Source organism: Macaca nemestrina, chromosome 1 (assembly GCF_043159975.1).
Source record: "Macaca nemestrina isolate mMacNem1 chromosome 1, mMacNem.hap1, whole genome shotgun sequence".
Lineage (NCBI taxonomy): Eukaryota > Metazoa > Chordata > Mammalia > Primates > Cercopithecidae > Macaca > Macaca nemestrina.
Window position 1 is genome coordinate 106,119,798 of NC_092125.1, and position 16,868 is coordinate 106,136,665.

Genomic DNA, 16,868 nt, shown 5'->3' on the forward strand with positions numbered 1-16,868 from the left:
TGTATTTTTAGTAGAGACTGGGTTTCTCCATATTGGTCAGACTGGTCTCAAACTCCTGATCTCATGTGATTTGCCCGCCTCAGCCTCCCAAAGTACTGAGATTACAGGCGTGAGTCACCGTGCCTGGTGTTTTTTTTGTTTTTTTTTGAGACAGAGTCTCCCTCTTTTGTCCAGGCTAGAGTGCGGTAGTGCCATCTTAGCTCACTTCAACCTCTGCCTCCTGGGTTCAAGAGATTCTCCTGCCTCAGCCTCCCGAGTAGCTGGGATTACAGGCACATGCCACCACACCCAGCTAATTTTTGTATTTTTAGTAGAGATGGGGTTTCACCATGTTGGCCAGGCTGGTTTTGAACTCCTGATCTCAGGCGGTCCATCCGCCTCAGCCTCCCAAAGTGCTGGGATTACAGGCATGAGCCACTGTGCCCGGCCAATAATAATAATTCTTAAGGGTGTAAATGGGTCCTTAAACCAGTTTCAGCACTGCTGGGCAATTCATAGGCTGTTACTACTCTCAGAGCCTGCATTCCCAGCTTAAGAATCGAGTCTTTTTTTACTTCTTCTTCTAGGCCCTTGTAGAACAAGAAGCGAGAGTCTTATTTGAAGTAGAGAGTGGAGAACTGACTGTTTTCTGGCAACCCTCTCTCCCTCAAGAAGAGACACTGTCACTGGAATAAAGATTTTAATTGTCTCTGCTCACAGTAGAAGCAAGGCATACAGGCCCCCAACCCTTCTGCGCCACCCCTCTTCTCCCCTGTGCACTGTGTCTATGGCTGCGTGGAGGGGGTCGGGGAATCAGGTATTGTGGGCCAGGCCCAGATGTGGGCTCCCCTGCCCTCACTTCACCTAGTCTCTTTTCTTGTTCCCCTTCAGGTGACTATTTCTCCTCCCAATAAGTCACAGGGTAGCAAGGCTGAGGGAGGAGAGCATGGGGAGGGGAGGGGAGCAGGAATCCACAGCCCAGCCCGGCCTGAGTCCAGGTGGAGAGCAGGTGCATGTGCCTGTGTGTGTGTCCCTGTGCATGGCCGTGGGCTTGGCTCAGCCTGTAAGCTCTGAGATCCCCCCATGCCAGTCCCCTCTCAGAGGTCCTATCTGGTGTCTTCACTGGGGTTAGCACACCTGAGCTATTCAAACGACTTCCATCCTTTGGTGATGGGGCTGCTGTGGGCGAGGCTGAGGCCTGGCACCTCTGTGGCTTCTGGCACAGGGTAGGGAGGTGTGGAGGGATAGGAGAGGAGGCAGGTCAGCCTCGGGTGCTACTCCCCCGCTCCCCCAGGAGCCAGTAGGTCCGAACCTTGCCTTTGCCCTGGAGGGAAAAAGAAGAGGATGGGCTGGTGAGTGGCACATGCCCTTTCCCCAGTCAGATGAGAGGCTTAGGGATGGGAGTGGTGTTGGCTGCTTGAGAAGGGTAACTCCTTCTAGGACCCCAAAAGGTGGGGAGGACAGAGGCTTCCCCCTCTACCTTCATTTCTACATCTCCTCGAAGCTCCAGCTCGAAACCACCAAACTCCTCCAGGACAGCCTTGGTCTCAGAAGACAAGTGGATCTTCAGGGCTGGGTAGGACAGGGGAGAATGGAAGGTGAGCGATGTGAGACAGGAGAGCAGGAAAGTAGAGGCAAAAGAGACCAGGGACTGTGGGGGTGGACAGGTACCCTCTCTCCCTCTTTTCCCTCTCTAGCTCAGAGCGGCCCCACTCCCTGCATGTAGTGCGTGACATTAGCCTCTCACTTAGAACTCTGGAACTGTGTAATCCAATACAGTAGCCACTAATCACGTGTGCCTGTTTGAACTTAAATTAATTTAAACTAAATACAGTTAAAAATTCAGGCTGGGTGCTGTGGCTTACACCTGTAATCCCAGCACTTTGGGAGGCTGAGGCAGGAGGATCACTTGAGGCCAGGAGTTCAAGACCAGCCCGGCCAATATGGCGAAACCCCATCTCTACTAAAAATACAAAAATTAGGCCGGGCGCGGTGGCTCAAGCCTGTAATCCCAGCACTTTGGGAGGCCGAGATGGGCGGATCACGAGGTCAGGAGATCGAGACCATCCTGGCTAACACGGAACCCCGTCTCTACTAAAAAATACAAAACACTAGCCGGGCGAGGTGGCGGGCGCCTGTAGTCCCAGCTACTTGGGAGGCTGAGGCAGGAGAATGGCGTGAACCCGGGAGGCGGAGCTTGCAGTGAGCTGAGATCCGGCCACTGCACTCCAGCCTGGGCGACAGAGCGAGACTCCATCTCAAAAAAAAAAAAAAAAAAAAAAATTAGCTGGGTGTGGTGGCTCACACCTGTAATTCCAGCTACTCAGGAGGCTGAGGCAGGAGAATCACTGGAACCTGGGAGGTGGAGGTTGCAGTGAGCCGAGATTGCACCACTGCACTCCATCCAGCCTGGGCAACAGAGCGAGACTCTGTCTCCAAAAAAAAAAAAAAAAAAAACAGGGCCTCATTTGCACCCGTCACATTTCCAGTGATCAGTAGCCACATGTGCCTAGAGGCTACTGCATTGGACAGCACAGAATACAGAGCATTTTCATGACTGCAGAACATCCTGTTGAACAGCACTCTGGAGTGTCACTGGGCTCAACACAGCATAATGCTTAGGAGCTGGCAATTTGGATCCTGCACTGCCTCAGTATGAACCTCAGCTTGGATACTTGCTTGGGTATGTAATATAAATTCTCTCTGCTCCTTTTCCTAATCTGTAAAATGCTGATAGTGTCAGTACCTATCTCAAAACCTTGTTGTGACGATTAAATTCAACATCCATAAAGTATTCAAACAGAATGTGCTACCTAGGAAGCACTATGTAAATTGTTGCTTTCACGATTTAATAAATTATACCCTCATTTTGTGGCAGAGGACCTGAGGCCCAGGGTGATCTGCCCAAGTGGCTGAGGAGGTCAGTGATGGAGTGGGGCCCAATATTGCCACACCCTCTCTTTGACCACTGTCTGAACTCACGTCCTTACTTCTGGGGTTTGCATCAATCACAGTGGCCTTGTTGTGTTTAACAGTTTCTTTCTTTTCTTTTCTTTCTTTCTTTTTTTTTTTTTTGAGACAGTCTCTCTCTGTTGCCCAGGGGTGCAATCTCGAATCACTGCAACATCCACCTCCCGGGTTCAAGTGATTCTCATGTCTCAGCCTCCTGAGTAGCTGGGATTACAGGCACACGCCACCACGCCTGGCTAATGTTTTGTATTTTTAGTAGAGACAGGAGGTTCACCATGTTGGCCAGGCTAGTCTCCAATTCCTGGCCTCAAGTGATCTGCCTGCCTTGGCCTCCCAAAGTGCCGGGATTACAAGCGTCGCCGGCACCCAGAATGTTGAACAATTTCTGGCAATGTGCTCCTTGAGGACTGGACCTCAGCAAGGGGCTCTACTCTGACAGCTCCCAAAACAGTGCCCAGGGAATATCTGCCGAACTAGATCCCTCTGGGCTCCCAGAACTGGCTCCCAAGCAGCCTTTCTTTCACCATAAGGTTTAGATGGGGTCCACGTGAATTTCTCAGCTAACTCTGGGTCTGGATCATGTTACTATCCAAGGGCCTGGCATTCAGTAGTCACTCAATAAATGTTTACTGCATTGAATTATGTCGAATACAGTAGGAGGACGGAAGATAAACAGGAGGCAAGAGCAAGGGGCGGGTGGGAGCAAGAATTTATTAGGTGCCTACTGGGTACCAGGGTTTGTGCTAGGCTTCTTGCAATCCTGAGATAGACATCATTTTACAGATGATCAGCTAAGGCTTGGAAAAGTTAAATGACAATTATGTGGTAGACATTTTTTATGGATTTCTCACATAACCCCTGTGAGGTAGATTTTTTCCCCTCATTTTACAGATGAGGAAAACCATGGCTCAGAGAGGTATAGCAAACTGACACACAGCCAGCTGTGGAGCTGAGATTCACAGCCAAGTATGCTGGCTCTGAAGCCATCTTTACCACATCAAAGGTGGAGCAGAGGGTTTTTTCTCAGACAGTTTCACTCTTGTTGCCCAAGCTGGGGTGCATGGTGCCATCTTGGCTTACCGCAACCTCTGCCTCCCGGGTTTAAGCAATTCTCCTGCCTCAGCTTCCCAAGTAACTGGGATTACAGGTGCCTGCCAGCACGCCTGGCTAGTTTTTTGTATTTTTAGTAGAGACAGGATTTCATCATATTGGTCAGGCTGGTCTTGAACCCCTGACCTCAGGTGATCCACCCACCTCGGCCTCCCAAAGTGCTGGGATGACAGGTGTGAGTCACCGCGCCCAGCCCACAGAGGGTCTTAAAATAGGATTCCTGCTGGGAACTCTCCAACACTGGTCTGGAAATACTTTTACATCGTTTGACAAGAGGGGCAGCAGGAACCTGAGTCTCTGATTACAGTCAAGGTGATGAGCCCAGGTTGAACTATTTATATTATGAGAAGGGGAACTTGGGAGGCTAAAGCGCTAGGAGCTGAAACGGGCTGTGCAGGCACAGGCTGCCCCAGGGTGGCATTTCCCTTGGCCACCCTGCCCTCCCCATTCCCTCTAGAAGGGGGCACTGTACCTTCCCCATTAGACTCCATTCTTGAGGCTGTGTTGACTGTATCTCCAAAGAGACAGTAACGGGGCATCTTCAGTCCCACCACTCCAGCACACACGGGTCCTGGGAGGAGCAAGGGAAGGAGCAGAGCCCACCAGCGAGTGAGGGAGGGAGGGGTGTTAAGGGAGGTAGGTGGACAATCCAGGAGAGGCAGGAGGCAGGATCTGAGGTCCCAGCTCTGTGTGTGTGTGTGTGTGTGTGTGTGAGATAGAGAGAGAGAGATGAAAGGGTGAGGGGCTGGGCCAGGGGACAAGTTCCCTTGTGAAGCCTTGGCCTCTGGATGCCCGCCTGCACCTTCAGTGGCTTTACCTGTGTGGATGCCAATGCGCAAGCGCAGCTGCTCCTGCGGCCGGTGGCGGATTCGGAAGGAGCGCACAGCATCCAACAGAGCCAGGGCCATGCGGGCTACCTCGCAGGCGTGCAGCCGCCCGTTCCGCACAGGGAGCCCCGACACCACCATGTAGGCATCGCCAATTGTCTCCACCTGTGGGAGTGGCAAGGGGGTGAAGGACTTGAGGGCTGCAACTGTGCGGCTAGCCACACCGTCACACTGGGTGCAGCATCTGTCATTCTGTACCCTCATCTATCTTTGCTCATCCCCCATCCCACATAGGTTCTCTACCTGTTCCCGGGTCTCCCTGTGTCACTGTCTCCGCCTGTGTCCCCTGGTCTCCTCTCTTAAGACTCCACATCATTCTGCCTACGCCTCATCTTTTTCTGACCTTGTCCATGTCTGTCTGTCCCTTCCCATCCCCACTCCCACCCTCACCTTGTACACATCAAAGTTATCTATGACAGCATCAAAGCAAGTGTACAGGTCATTGAGCAGCGTCACCACCTGGAAGGGAAGAGAAGCTAAGAGAGACAGGAAGTAGGGGACCCCACCTGGGGTCAGGTGGGTAAAGCAGAACCAGAAGGCAGGTCTGGTGGGATCCAGACACTGAACCAGGCCAGCGTGCTTACCTGGCACCTGCAGCTGAACCCCAGCCTACCTGCATGGGCGTGCTCTCTGCCGACAGCGCCGTGAAACCCACAATGTCACTGAAGTAGATGGTAACGCTGTCAAAGGCTTCGGCCTGCACTGTCTCCCCACGCTTCAGCTGCTCAGCCACTGAGCTAAGGGGTCAGGGCAGGTGCAAGATCAGAATGGGGTGTCGGGACAGGGGCTTTGTTTGTGTGGGGGTCCCCAGACTCAGGCACTCACTGAGGCAGGATCTGGTAGAGCAGGGCCTCAGCCTTGCGCTTCTCCTCCAGGTATGCCTGGGTCCGCTCCTCCACCAGTTCCTCCAGATTGTTTGCATACTGCTCCATGCGGGACAGCAAGTTGTCCAGGATGTTGCTGCTGTTCTCTCTGGGGGCAGAGGGTGGCAGTGGGGGTGGTGAGAGAGGAGCAGCACAGCCTACCCGGGAGCGCCCACCCCTAGGCTCTCCCCTGGCTCAGGCTGCAGTGGGGTCTCTAGAGAGGCTCAGGGTTGAGGGCATAGCAGGATACTGGGGAGCAGGAGAAAACAAAAGGAAGAAAGTTCAATTCCTCTCTAAGACCCCAAGGTCAAGTATGAAGCTTCAGACATATGGACATTTTGTTCATCTTTGTTGAACCCAGTGAGTTAGAAGGAGGTAGAGAAGGTGGAGAATGACAAGGGTCAATTGTGGACAAAGTGATGGCCACAGAAGGGTGTGTCTGGAGGAACTGGGCCTGGTGGGCACAATGGGGAACGGAAATCAAGGGCTGGGCCAGGAGCTCCCATGGAGGGCCAAGAGCCTACAGGGCAGGAGGCAGGAGGCCCATCTACTCTACACACTGCTGAGAAGTCTAGAGGCCAGCAAGGGGAGTGGGCAGGAAGGGTGTGGGGTGTCAATGGTGGAGGGAAGGGGTATGAATGGCAGGGGACTGGGGGGACAGCTGAGTCATGCTGTATTTGTGAAGAGGGTCGTGAGGCTGTGGTGGTCTGGAGCAGACCATGTATACGGAGGAGGTGAGTGGTCTTCCTCTGCCACTGCTGGGATAAGCCAGAGCCAGAAGCGTTGGGTAAATGGCGGCTGTGGAGGAGGGACCTGGGGGATCCATGACAAACACCAGGGACCTGTTAAACTTGCGCAATGTCAGGCGGATCTGCTGGAATGGTGGCCTCTCCTGTGGGTCCTCAGCCCAGCACCGCTGCATCAGCAGTCCCAACTCCTCCAGGTGACTCTGCAGGGCCAGGGAGGGCCGGAAGGGGGGCTGCTCACCCCGAGTCACCCGCTCGATGATCTCTGTATTGGGAGTAGGGGAGCTGAGGGGTGGAGTCACTAGGCCAAGGGCCTGGTGAAAGACTGGGACAACCAGCTGGGATGGCAGGGGAAGTCCAAGACCAAGGCATGGGGGCGGGGGACTGGTCACTGGCAGTAATGGGTCAAAGGGTGGTGACTGAGCCCCATTCCAGAAGGAAGATGTGGTGGTGCTGCCAGGGGACCCTCTCCCTGGGGCTGGGGTTCTTTGAGACTGTGGCCGGGGTTCTTTGAGACTGTGGCTGGGTTTAAGGAAGGCGTGGTCCTCTCACCTTTGGGGCTGAGGTCCAAACCTTCCACATGGAAGACCCCACTCCTCAGGGCAATCTCCTGAAGGATGATCCCAAAGCTGTATATGTCACCAGCCTGGGAGCCCCGCACAGGGGGTGAAGCCATTCGCAGGAGCTCAGGGGCCGTCCACAGCTTTTCTGTGGGTCAGAGGTCGGTGGTCACCGAGTGAGGGAGCCCAAAGCTAAGGGGTGAGGGGGAAACAAGGATGTGGCCGAAACTGATCTGGATGCATCACAGAGTGTTAGAGCTAGAGGAGGCCTTAGAGACCACTTTGTCTGGCTTTCCTTTTCATGGGTGAATGAATTGAGGCTGGAGTCAGGACAAGCATGCCCAAGCCCATCAGAGGCCTTGCATCAGTCTCCCTGCTGGGTGGTGCTGGGGGCAGGTGTTAGGGTTCAAGAGTCGAAGCTCACTGGCATAAAGGGTGTGTCCTTGCTCTGGGTCCAGGTCTCTGAAGCTCTCCAGCCCATAGTCGGTGATCTTGAGCACAAAGCGCCCATCTACCACGCAGTTGGATGATTTGAGGTTCCCATGGGAGCAGATAGCCCCATTGTGTAGAAACAGCATGCCCTGGAAACGTGAGTGGGCAGAGGTCTTGGCCATGAGTGGGACCTACACCCATGGCCAGGAGAAGCATGCCTGGCCCCTCCCCTACACATCCAATAGGTGCTTAGGGGCATACCTTGACGATGTCATTGGTGAGCGAGTACCGGAACATCCAGTCCAGGGTGATGCTCTCATTCTCCAGAATGTCCTACTGGGGCAGTAAGAGTCAGACCAATCCCCTGCAGACCCCCCTGGGAGTTGGAGGAGGGTGCAGGGTCCTACTGATGAGAACTGGTAGAACAGGACAAAACTTTGGATTGGCTCTAGTGCCACTGCCCTCCCCCAACTCCCATTTTACACATGGAGCCAGAAAGGTCAGAAAGCGGGTGAGGCATGCCTGGGGTCTTATGGCCAGTCGGGGCAGAGCCAGGGCTAAAATCCAGGTTTCTTGACACCCCTTGTCCCCCTCACCTGCAGGCTCCCACGGGGACAGTACTCTGTGAGGATGCAGATATTGGGGGGGTCAGTGCAGGCTCCCACAAACCTGGTCAGGTGTTCATTCTGCACATCCCGCATCTGCAAGTGGGACCAGCATCCAGAGCTTGACAGAGACCTCACTCGTCACCAAGCTGCTCATTAGCCTCAGGGACCCTCACTCTTCTTAACTCCTTACTCATTTTCTGCAACCATCACTAGGATCTTCCCTGGTGATTCCCACCCATGTCCTTTAGCCCACCCTCCCCAGAATCTGCTCCTACTCCCTCTGCCTCCTAAGCTCTCTCTCCCCCAGGGACATCACATATGGCCCCTCAAGATTCCTCCAGGTTATCTCCAGTGGTCTCTTCTCCAAGCTTAGGATCCCCCCATCCCACCCACAAAATGAAGGTCCATCCCAGGGCTCCAGTCCCTGCCTCTTTCTTGGGGTACCCTGAGGTCCCTCCATAACTAGTTCTGTTGGCCAGTCTCCCTTGTGTCCCCATGGGCCCCTTCTCCATGCCACTGCCTCACTCCCCACATTACATGCTTCAGTTCAAACAGGACTTTTCGTGTCAGCTCAATGCGTTTACGGTTCACACGTTTCACAGCCACGAGGTTGCCCTGGGCATGGAATGGAGACTGTCACTGTGAAGAGCATGGTCCCATGTCCTGGGAATTCCAGCTGCTCCCGACAGCCCATCCCTGCCCTCAGGACCCTCACTTGTTCCCAATAGCCCACCCCCAGGGCCTCCATCTGCTGCTCCCCACCAGCTTACTCCTTCCCTCAGAACCCCCCACCAGTCCTCCATCAGAGTACACTCCTGCCCCAGTCCCAAGGCCCAGTGATCTTTCCCCAGGCCCACCTTATAATATGCTGTCTTGGCAAAGACTTGGAACTGGCCCTCTGTGGTTAGCAGGGAGCCATAATTGGAGCCTCTCTGAAAGGAGGGAGAGCAGGAGGAATGGTCAACCGGTGGGCCCAGTCTGCATCCTGATTGCTTGTGCTCTGGTCTTTATTACCCTGCCTTATCCTGCCTTATCTTTGTGCTCTTTTTGATGTTGGGTTTTTTTTTGAGATGTAGTATCGCTGTGTCATCCAGGCTGAAGTGCAGCAGCGCTATCCTAGCTCACTGCCGCCTCAGACTCTTGGACTCAGATGATCCTTTCACCTCAGCCTACAGAGTAGCTGGGACTACAGGCATGTGCCACCATGCCTGGCTAATCTTTGTATTATTTGTAGAGATGATGTCTTGCTATGTTGCCCAGGCTGGTCTTGAACTCCCAGGCACAAGCAATCCTCCTGCCTCGGTCTCCCAATGTGCTGGGATTGCAGATGTAAGCCACCGTGCCTGGCCCGCCCTGCTTTATGTTCCACATCATAAAATCTCCTCATTTCCTTTTTTTTTTTTTTTTTTTTTTTTTTTTTTGAGACGGAGTCTCGCTCTGCCGCCTGGGCTGGAGTGCAGTGGCCGGATCTCAGCTCACTGCAAGCTCCGCCTCCCGGGTTCATGCCATTCTCCAGCCTCAGTCTCCCAAGCAGCTGGGACTACAGGCGCCCGCCACCTCGCCAGGCTAGTTTTTTTGTATTTTTTTTAGTAGAGACGGGGTTTCACCATGTTAGCCAGGATGGTCTTGATCTCCTGACCTCGTGATCCACCCGTCTCGGCCTCCCAAAGTGCTGGGATTACAGGCTTGAGCCACCACGCCCGGCCGCTTTTTTTTTTTTTTTTAAATGTGTTTTCACAGGTACTGTCTCCTCTGACCTTTAAAAGAGCCCTGTGAGGGAGGCTCTGCAGCTGTAATCATCATCTGAAACAGTCTCGGAGAGGGACTATGAGTCGCTCAAGGTCACACAGCAAGTGAAAGCAGAGCTGGGACTAGAATCCTGCTCCCTTCCCTACCCCTCAGGCACTGCCCCTTGTACCTAGCTCTCCTTTATTGCCCCCCAACACAAACACTAGCGTTCTTACCCCGCTCAGGGTCAGCCGGCTGCCTGCACTCCGCAGGTGCCTCTCAAGGCTACTGGGCTCAACGTCCTCCCAGCGCACCCGCCACAGCTCCGAGGCCAGTTCCTTCTCCAGCTGCATCTTCCTGGGGTACGAAGGTTGTATCTGAGCCCGTGGCTGAGCCCCTGACCCAGGGCAGGGTGCTCAGCAGCCCCTCCTCAGAGCCGTGGGACCACACCATGATGCGTGGTCAGAGATAGAGGGGGAATTATGTACTCTGGACCGAGAATCAGGATGGCTGGGGGAAATTCTGCCTCACTGGGGACCTTGGGGGAATCACCTCAATGTCCTTATTTGGGAATGAGGCCTCAATATCTATTTCATTCTTAACTATTATAAGAATGAAAAGAAAGTGTGTGTGAGGCCAGGTGCGGTGGCTCATGCCTGTAATCCCAACACTTTGGGAGGCCGAGGCGGGCAGATCATGAGGTCAAGAGATCGAAACTATCCTGGCCAACATGGTGAAACTCTGTCTCTACTAAAAATACAAAAATTAGCTGAGTGTGGTGGCATGCACCTGCAGTCCCAGCTACATGGGAGGCTGAGGCAGGAGAATCGCTTGAACCTGGGAGGTGGAGGTTGCAGTGAGTCGAGATCATGCCACTGCACTCCAGTCTGGCGACAGAGTGAGACTCCATCTCAAAAAAAAAAAAAAAAGAAAAAGAAAAAGAAAAAGAAAAAAGAAATAGTATACGTGGAAGTGCTTGGCATATATTTTATGTTCAACCAGCAGTGATTTTCTCCCCTCCTTCTTTGCTTTCGTATATCATTAACTCCTCCTGTACTTCATTTTAGCCTCCACTGAACGGCAGGAACAGGGCTCATTTAGCTCCCCTCTCCACTCTAGGTTGGGCACCTGGCACACACCAGGGCTCACCACCCTTCTCAACTAACATGGGCATGATCCCAAGGTTCAGAACATTGCTTCCCATCTGGCCTGCAAGAGTAGCAAGGGAAACCAGTCTACGCCCCTATGATGTCACGCATCAACTTCTCTGCTTCTTGGATCTCTCTGACTCTCCTTGGCCATTCCTATCCTTGTCTCCTCCCCTCGCCTGCCATTCCCTTCTCTTTCTCTCTCCTCTGGCTTTTAAGCCTCCTTTCTTCCTCATCTCCCTTAGTTTTCCCCTGCTGTCCGTTCACCCCTGCCCTCTTCCCTCTGGGTCCCCACCACCTCCTCTGCTATTGGTTCTCCGGGTCCTCCAGCCTCACTCAGTCCCCCACATCACAGCTCACCTGTATATGAAGAAGGAGACAATCAGAATGCTGAGCAGGGAGAGGCTGCCCACCAAAGCCAGCACCTCCAGGGTAGAAAGGTGATCTGCAGGAGAGAGTCCATATTGCAGCAAGAGAGATTTGGGTTAGACAGCAGGAGGAAGAACTTTCTAATAGTCCATCAGTGAACTGGGATGATGGATGAAGGGGAGAAAAAGGCAGGAATCATTCTCCAGGAAGCCCTCAGCGTGGGACAGGAGCACCTACTCAACTGTGCTTAGGGGAAGGATGCAGCATCTCCGGGATGGAGGCCTGGAAGGCAAGGGGCAGTCACCTTGGTTGCATGCTGGGTCTTCGTTGTCAAAGCCACATTTGGGGATGTCAGGAGGAGGGTACCCCAGGGGCCAGTTCAGTTTGCGCCCTGACACAGCCACCAGCTCTTGGGAAGTCCCATTGTAGTTCAGTACAACCTAAGGGAGAGCAGGAGTGGTGGCTAGGCCAGGGCCTGTGGGGAAGGCCTGCTGTGCAGTGCAGCAGTCTCACCTCCCACCTACCCCAGCTCTGCTTCCAGAGCCTATATGTATCTGGGTTGTCACCTGCTTACCAAGCCCCTGCTGCAACTGGATACAGGACCTCATACCACACACATATTATTCAAGTGGAAACACCTGAAAACTATCAAGGGATTTATAAAGAAAACTCCATTTAGAACCCGATGTCTACACTCAGGGGGTTTATAATCTTGGTTGAAGCACCAACCAAGCACTGATTTTTCTCTACCTATTTTCTTGGTAGAAAACAGAAGGTAGTGTTCACCTCAGCCTACATTCCCAGGCCCAGTTCATGTGCCCCTCTTCCAGGAGGCCTTCTCTGGATGACCTGTCCCTTGCCACCATTGGCCTCAGCACCTTCTTGTCCCCACTCAATTGCAGAGTTATGTAATGTGCGTCCTTCACCACCCTGTCTCTGCTGGGAGGTGGTCCTGCTGCCTCCTTTTGGGGCTCCCCGAGGGCAGGGTTGTGCTCCTTCCTCAGGCATGGGGCTCCCCAAGTGTGATGCCTGTGGGTCCCTATCATTCTGGTGGCTTCCCCAGACTGGAGCTGGGTCTGTTTTATCCAGGGCTCTCGTAAGTGTCCAGGCACGGTAGAATGGCTACAGGATAAACAGGTGCCCTGGCAGGGCTGTGGGGAGGGAAGTGGGAGGGTGAGATGTCATTTGGAATTGGCACTGTCTTCTGGGGGCACAAACTTACCCTGAAGGCACCAGTCTCGGGATCCATATCCCAGAGGGAGAAGTCTGTTTCCCGATCGCCACTGCTATCAATTTTTAGGTATCCTGTCACACCTGAGGACATGGGGGAAGACGATTATGTTTGAGAGAATGGAAGTTCAGGGGTGCCCCACTTCATCTCTTCATCCTCTAATCTTTTTTGTCTTGCCTTCCAAACATATATGTATACAGAATGATAGTAAATGGTAAAAGGGCTGGGCACTGTGGCTCACACTTGTAATCCCAGCACTTTGGGAGGCTGAGGTGGGCAGATCACCTGAGGTCAGGAGCTCAAGACCAGTCTGACCAACGTGGTGAAACCCTGTCTCTACTAAAAAAAGAAAAAAGAAAAAAAAAATTAGGCAGGCATTGGTGGAGGGCACCTGTAATCCCAGCTACTCAAGAGGCTGAGGCAGGAGAATCGCTTGAACCTGGGAGGTGGAGGTTGAAGCGAGCTGAGATCGCACCACTGCCCTCCAGTCTTGGGGACAGAGTAAGACTCCATCTCAAAAAAAAAAAAAAAAAAAAAAAAAAAAAAGTAAAAGAATTCAGTGCCCAGCAGGGATGATTGAGATTGGACACTTAGTAGGACTTCTGAGGGATGGGCCTGAATAAAAGCTGTGGAGGAAAAGGCTGGTGTGCATAGGTAACTGTGCTGCAGGGCAATAGGCTTCTCATGGCTTTACACTGGGCACCTGGGATTCATCCCCCAAGGCAGCCCATTCCAACCACCTCCAGGCCCTGACCTTGAAAGCTTCGGTTCCACATCCGCTGAGTGATGTTCTCCCCATCAGTAACAGTTCCCCCATGTGCCAGAGTCTCCGTCACTGCCTGGATATAGAGCAGGAGCCCATCGTGGAAGGATGCTGGGATGGTGTTCACCTGTAGGGGCAAACAGAGGTTGGCTGGGGTGGGCGTATGAAGGGTATGGAGGTGGGAGCTGTGGGGAAGGGAACGAGAGGCACTGGGATTTTTGGAAGAGGATGGGAGAAAATAACACCGCTACATCACAGGGAGATTTTACTATTTAAATGATGCCTTTGGATTAGCATCACGTCCTGAATCCTGCTAGGTAGACAGGGCAGGATGTATCGTCTCCATATTACTGATGATGACCTGAGTTTCAGAGGCTGAACTTGCCAGTGTCCTCCTCCATCATCTCGAGAGACATGGAACAATGGGAAGGGAGGGAAGGGGAGAACTGGGAATAGGGAAGGATGGAGGCTGGCAGAGGGTCGTGGAGTGGGGGCTGGAGGTCCACGCTGGAGGGTCCCAGGACCCCTTCTTACCAGGCCATCCTCCATGGTGAAGTTGAACTGCTCACGAGCCAGGTGTTTTAGCTGCTTCAGGAATTCCAAGTACTCGGGATTATCTGGCTCTTTATATGTAATGATTTTGGCAGCCTGAGGAAGGTGTCAGTGGAGGGCAGAGAATTGGGAGCTGACTCTATCCCCTCAGTACTGTGGGGCCCCAACAGTCGGGAGCCCACCTCCCAGAGCTGCATCTCTGCTTAGCTCAAGGTCAAACTGAACCCTATGCCCTGCATGAAGTGATGCCCACTCCAAAGCAGAGGATCCAATGGGATGGCTTCTCCAAGTCCTGTCCAGGCTGTGGGACTTTATCCTCCTCCCGCCTCAAGCCATGTTCTTATCTTTTTAGCCTGCTGGTGCCAAAGCGCCCCTGTGCAGTCCCCTGCCCTTCATTGCTTAATTCCCAGTGAGCATCACCAACCTCTTCTGTTCTGTGAGTTACCAGGAGTGCATAAAGAAACAAACAGACAAAAACTTCTTTTCTGGAATTCTTTCAGACGCTGAGGGACACAGTGCCCAGAAATTATGTGCCACAAGCTGAGACAGCCTGGGCTTCAAACCTAGGTACTCACTTGAAAGGCCTGGCGGGCACTGACATCCTGTCCATCCCCTCTCTCCCAGGGCCTGCGGGGAGCAGGGCCCTGTCCACCCTGCAGGCTTTGCCCAAAGATATCCAGGTGGAAGAAAACGTAGTCCTCCCCACACAAGCCAGCTTCCAGGGCCAGGAGCATCAGGGTTCTGAAGGCGTCAGGGGAGCTGCAGATGTAGATAACTGGAGAAAAAGACGGGGAGTCAGAGGGAGAAGCCTAGGTACTGCGGGAGAGACAGGAGTAGGAAAGCTGGGGCATCCAGGGTAGGAAGTTTAGAGATAGGGGGCAGGAGAGACCCAGTGAGAGTTAAGTGGTAACTCCCGGCTCAGCCTAGGCCACAGCAGGAGATAGACGAAGGGTGGAAGGAGAGGCGGGGCGTGGGGGGGGGGGCGGGGAGGAAAGAGGGGAGGAGGGGGCGGAAGCGAGGAAGGAACAGGTAGGGAGAGCGGGATAGTGGAGCTGAAGGTGGAGAAGGGTGGGGCCAGGAGGGCGAGAGGAGTGAGGGAGGGGGAGAAGAGAGGGGATAAGGAGCAATGGGAGGAGAGGATGAAAGAGGGGAGAAGGCTATAGGGAAGAGAGAAAATGCAGGAGGAAAAAAGGGACCGGAACCGAGCTGTACTAGGGTGGGAGGGAGTGAGTGGGGGTCGGCGAGGTGAGAGGATAGAGATGTGGTGAGGGTGGCGGAAGAAGAGAGGGAAATAGAAACTCAGCTGTACAAAGGACCGTGGAGCTGAGAGTGGAATGAAGAACGGCGAGGAGAAAGAAGAGTACCCCCAGACAAGAGAGGAAGTCCCGATGCCTCCGGCCGGTCAGAGGGGAAGCCCTGCAGCTAAGCTGCGGGACGGGGTGTGCCAGCGTCTCACCTCGGCCTTTGCGCGGCATGGTCCGCAGCAGCCTGGTGTAGTGGCCGAGGTCGTCCTCGGCGAACTCTAGGTGGTCCACCGTAATATTGAGGCGGTCGCGGACCCGCATGAACAGCCCCTCCACGAGGAAGAAGCAGTGTTCTTCGTCACCCGGCCGGTAAGCGTAGAGCATGAGCGCTTGGCGCTCCCAGCCCAGCCGTCGGTGCAGCGCCGCCACGAAGTCCCCCAGCTTGGCGTAGCTGGGCCCCGCGCGGGTGGTCAGCGCATACTCGTCCTTGACACCGAAGCCCAGCGCCGGGGCGCCGGCAGTCAGCAGCGGTACCCGCCAGTGCGCGGTGAAGCGCCCCACCGGGGCGGCGGCGTACACGCAGCCCGGGCCCAGGAACGCGGCGGGGTTGTGCTCCCACTTGAGGTCCACCGCGGCCAGGGGCGCTGCGGTGTCGGAGCAGACGCCCAGCGCGTTCTCGCTGCTGCCCAGCACCGTGCGGACCGTCCAGCCCGGCAGCAAGTCGGGGCGCGCCTTCACCCGGGCCAGGGCCAGCTCCACGGCGGGTCCCACGCGCGCCCACGACCATGGGTACGAGGTGTTGGCCAGCGGCAGTACCACGGCTACCGTCAGGTTGCCCGCGTGGCTGCCCCGGAGCAGCAGCAGCAGCGGCGGCAGCAGCAGGAGCAGGAGCAGGCGCAGGCGGGAGCCGGCGGGGCGCCGGGGCCCCGGCATGGTCTCAGCGGGCACCGCAGCGGGCGAGCGCTCCCACCATGGCCTTCTCGGTCCCCACCGGCTCAGCGGCCGGTCCCAGGCATCAGGCGCGTCCCTATGGGAAGGAGTAGGAGCGGGAAGGGGGCGCTCACCCCGGGGCTCGAGGCCCCCTGTAGCTGCGACGGTCTGGGCCGAGAGCGCAAGGGGCGCGACGGAGGGAGGCGCGCAGGGCGCCGCGGAGCAGGTGGGTGCCAGGAGAACGTCGGACCGGAGAGGACCCGAGTGTGAACAACTGGGCGTGTGCGTGCGTGTTAGAGAGAGAGAGTGAGAGAGAGAGAGAGAAAGGGTGCGAGCGAGCGCTTCGTGAAGAAGGATGGGAGAGGGCGCGCAAGGGAGGAAAGAGGAGTGTGTGTTTGTAGCGTGCGTGTGCGCCTGCCCCAGGGAGTGTGCCAGAAGGGGCGTCCGGCCGGCCCAAGTCTCCAGCTATCCGGAGGGAACCGTGGAGGACCCGAGCCAAGCTCCGAACCCTCCCTCCCAGCCGCTTCCCCTCCCAGACTCAGTGACTGAAGAGCCAATCCTGGATCTTTAACTCCTTCCTCCCCGCCGCCCAGCCCGCGCGCTTCCCGGTGGACCATCTTCCCGGGTCTCGGCCGCCCCACGCCTACCTCCTTGGAGGACAGGACCTTCTGAAGGCGCGCCGTCGCCGGAATGGAAAGGAGGGCTGAACGGAAGGTGTGTGTGGAAGCAACCGGGGCCCGCTTGCGCC

At 55.0% G+C, this 16,868-nt stretch overlaps 1 protein-coding gene across 2 annotated transcripts; it reads right to left on the reverse strand.

The window, feature by feature from the left end:
* Window positions 1–664: 664 nt before the first annotated feature.
* Window positions 665–16,599, reverse strand: LOC105497945 (natriuretic peptide receptor 1). Of its 2 annotated transcripts, XM_011769501.3 has the most exons (22): window positions 15,403–16,598; window positions 14,522–14,721; window positions 13,929–14,042; window positions 13,386–13,521; window positions 12,623–12,714; window positions 11,705–11,840; window positions 11,392–11,476; window positions 10,120–10,240; window positions 9,013–9,087; window positions 8,693–8,770; window positions 8,144–8,248; window positions 7,809–7,880; window positions 7,540–7,696; window positions 7,108–7,263; window positions 6,652–6,820; window positions 5,772–5,918; window positions 5,560–5,683; window positions 5,337–5,405; window positions 4,877–5,051; window positions 4,532–4,630; window positions 1,460–1,551; window positions 665–1,303 (listed from the first exon to the last, which is right to left on the reverse strand). In XM_011769501.3, exons 1-22 carry the CDS (start codon window positions 16,121–16,123, stop codon window positions 1,241–1,243), a joined length of 3,186 nt encoding a protein of 1,061 aa, XP_011767803.2. In that variant the 5' UTR covers window positions 16,124–16,598; the 3' UTR covers window positions 665–1,240. The 2 variants fall into 2 exon arrangements, with proteins under 2 accessions (XP_011767803.2, XP_011767804.2); XM_011769502.3 differs by lacking the exon at window positions 8,693–8,770 and having other exon boundaries at window positions 15,403–16,599.
* Window positions 16,600–16,868: the final 269 nt, after the last annotated feature.